This window comes from Penaeus monodon, chromosome 29 (assembly GCF_015228065.2).
Source record: "Penaeus monodon isolate SGIC_2016 chromosome 29, NSTDA_Pmon_1, whole genome shotgun sequence".
Taxonomy (NCBI): domain Eukaryota; kingdom Metazoa; phylum Arthropoda; class Malacostraca; order Decapoda; family Penaeidae; genus Penaeus; species Penaeus monodon.
Genome location: NC_051414.1, coordinates 24,988,962 through 24,992,512, shown reverse-complemented (window position 1 = coordinate 24,992,512; position 3,551 = coordinate 24,988,962). Strand labels below are relative to the sequence as shown.

General features: G+C 40.7%; 2 protein-coding genes across 2 annotated transcripts in view; both read left to right on the top strand.

Annotated features, from left to right (window-relative positions):
* Positions 1–1,692: 1,692 nt before the first annotated feature.
* LOC119592064 (nucleosome assembly protein 1-like 1) overlaps positions 1,693–3,551 on the top strand; it is a gene marked incomplete in the record, with an annotated part of 11,105 nt that continues 9,246 nt past the window's right edge. The window contains 1 exon segment of the mRNA XM_037940873.1: positions 1,693–1,824.
* LOC119592063 (periodic tryptophan protein 1 homolog) lies at positions 1,705–1,827 on the top strand (the record flags this gene model as incomplete). Its single annotated transcript, XM_037940872.1, is given in 1 exon segment — positions 1,705–1,827. A coding segment is annotated over 1 exon segment (103 nt), but the record flags the coding sequence as incomplete, so codon positions are not given.

Genomic DNA, 3,551 nt, shown 5'->3' with positions numbered 1-3,551 from the left:
GTCCGGCAGTGGAATGATAGGGTGTGGAATAATGATGATAATATACAAGATTGAAAGACAGTTGTATGCATAAATATATATTTTTAATATGTGACATGATATTTTAAATGATGTTTCTTTTATGTGATTTTGTTTAATGCTATTCCATGTCTGGATTTTGATGGTGTCTTCATAATAATATAACATAGCTTAGAAAGAAAGCATATATGATTTTCCCATTTTCCTTTTCTTGATCATTACAATGAACATTTTCATATAATCATATGAAAAAATATTCACTGCTCAGCACGATTTAAGTTTCCAAACGCAATATTCAGACGTCAGAGTAGGTTCTATCTGAAGAGTGAGCTCGCGAGGAAATATATACGATAAAACAGATGTTACGAGCATAAGATTAGTAAAAAAAAGGTAGACATTTTTTCATATATATATATTGTTAACCTCGCGTGTGACCTGGGTCTTAGTGGTCAATGAAAATTCCAAGTTATTGATGTTTCTCGTTATTCTGGTCACTTCTCACGGGAATATTTCCCCTCCACATGCAAAGCGAGGATGGAATATGATACTACTACTGTAACTGTTAAAGTAATGCTAACGATTAAAATACCTCATCTGCGGTTATACATAATATCTTTTATTTCTTTTAATTAATATAACACCTCGTTTGAGTAGAGGAAGTTGAACATTAAAATTATTGTCACTTCTGAGATGTGGATATTACGTTAAAGTTAGCTCGAAGGGTTGATCGTTGATAAGAAATATGAAAAAAAACTTTGTATGATTTTGTAAGAGTATAAGAGTATAATCTTATTCAGTGCAATTTTCTTTAGAAATCAAGGTTATGAATAAATAACATGTGCGTGCTCAAATGAGTTTAATTTCTGATCAAGTAATATTTCCTAGCACTCGTGCGTTATATGATGCTATTGCCTGAATTTTGTATCAGATTAGCCAGAGTGAAATATTCTACTATTTCATTACTACAGGCTTTGTATCTATATGTATCAGATCTCATGTATTGTACTATAGAATTATCAAGGAATTACTGAAAAGGGAGGTGCATCAAACTTTATTGAAAATTATATGATGGTGTAGCTGCAGAGGTTTCCAGTGTGTGTAATAGTGTCTACAATTTCACGATTCTCCCTAAACATCACATGGAACTAATTATGAAATTATTTTTGTTATTTTTTTGGGTGCGGAGGAACTGAAACAATTTCATTGTGAACCAACTGGTTCGTTACCAGATACCTCCATATGTTTTAATTTAGTAAAAGAAAAAAAACAACCTTAATTATATTACATATCCGTGGCAGTATTAATAGGACAGTATAATATTTAATAAAAGGTACAAGCCTCAGGAAATCATAGACATTCTTAGATTAATCAAATTCTCTTGATGAATCATCCCTCTTCTACATTCTCCCGCCAAATCTTGTGAAGTTTTATGATTGGCTCTGTGCGTGACGTCAGAGTCTGCATCTCCGAATTTTTACGGAATGTTTAATACTAAATAATCCTTCGGAAAACTTATTTATGAAATTCAAACCTAATGAATGAATAGTTTACATACTAAATTATTATTGAAATGTGGAACAAACAATAACTTCGATATAAGATTACAGTGTCCTTTTCCCTTCCCCCCTCCGTTCGTGTTTCTCTATGGTCACGTGACCCGGTGTTTCCCGCCATCTTTGCCGCATGTTCGCCTGTCTGGCTCCGGATCTCGCAGGAAGAAGGTGAGGCAGCGCTCCACTTGACAAAGGGCGTGATATACCTTCGTGGCTCAACCGTAGATCCATTCTAGTTCCCTTCGACAGCATTGTAGGTATAAGTGAAATGAATTGTTAGTAATTTCCGATGAATTACCGCTAGAAAAACGAGACATTCCAAGGCCACGTCTTAAACGCGCGGTTGTGACGAAGTAAGGACACGGCAGCGCATGTTCTTGTTTCTCTGCGCATTTCGCCTGCTAATCGGCCGATTATCTTGCAGTGCGTCTTGCTCATCGGTGTGCTTCGTGTACGACGACGCGGCGGCCTTTGGGTGCGGAGGTGACAATTCGGTCGCGTTAATTAGTGCGGTGGCGAGCAAGTCTTTGTCTGGAGTCGCTCACGTGGGCCGCCGCGGCCGCCATGCGCCGCCCTCGCCCTTGCATGGGCGGCGCGGGCGTGGGGGCGCAGGGGGCAGGCAGGGGACTCCCAGCGCCCCAAATTGCGTTCATGGAATAGGTTCGCGGATATTCCGGCTTTCGGGGTCGATCGTGGGCGGAAAAGGGCCGGGCGAGGCAGGGCCCAGGACGCGGGTGGAGTATTGACAAGGGCGAGTCATGCAGTGATGGAATGCGGGCGGTTTTGGCGACGTGGTGGCCCCGCTCGCCGGATTAACCCTCCTTTTTTTGCTAGGAGACGACTTGGTAGTCTTTTCCCCAAAAAAACCCCGATTGATAGGCCCACAAAGGCCAAGTCGCTGCCGGCCATGTGCTGGGCCGTGTCGGCACCGCGGTGGAGGCAAGGTTAAAGAGGAACGCAGGGTTTCCTAGCCGTTTCGTAATGTAATGTGCCGCGAAAAAGCCCTTTTTCGTCATTGTTAGCATTTCTTTGCAGCGTCGGGAAGTTGCACGACCACGTGACCAATTCTTAAATCAGAGTCGAAGGTTAATGCAACATAGCTCGTTGCAGAGGCGAGGGAGCTCACCCGTGTTCTTGATAGAACTAAACACCTAGGTATTGATTGGGTCAGCTGTTACTAACAGAAGTTACCGGGAGGGACTTCGTGCAAGTACTTCATTGCAAAGGGCTGCTCACCTTCTCGTTGCTGGTAGTGTGATCTGGGTGTGGAGTTTTTTCCCCCCTGGCGGTAGGAGACATATGGTGGGCTAGATGGCTGCAGCTGGGATAATGTTTTTATTGCTGAGAAAATCATGGTAGTGTTGTGGATTTACATTGCTGCATTGGGTTAGTTATGAGTAAGGTGGATGACTATTGGTATTAAGATGATGCATATGCATTTAGGGTACAAAAATGCAAGTACCAGACTGATAGTTTTGTGAAGTAACTATTTAGTTCCCCACATGTTCATCAATAAACAGCATTTTGCTGTAGTAATGGTGTATTATTTAGTGTATGCAACAACCCACTTTAATTTGTAATTTCCTTGTAAATGGTTAAATGGACTTCACAGAAGTGAAATGCATTAACACAAGTGAATATTTGAACAAAGTTGAAAGTCTGGAACTTGAATAGTTGTATTGTATTTCAAAGATGAGCAATAAATGCCAGGTTTAACTTGAATCATATGATATGGAGAGACTGGTCACATTAATAGTTGTATGTTTGCCTGGCACTTCCTGGGGTTTCTGGGTGGGGCTCAGCCTAATATGTGCACCACCACTTTCCTTCTACATGCATTTTATTCCCTTTGTCCAACCACATGTTTTCAGAACAATCCAAGATGGTTTTTATAGAGTTTTGAGATATATTTTTAAGTGGCAATTCTTCTTATACTGCTTGAGCTACGAAATGAACAGTATTACCATATTTTGACTTTTT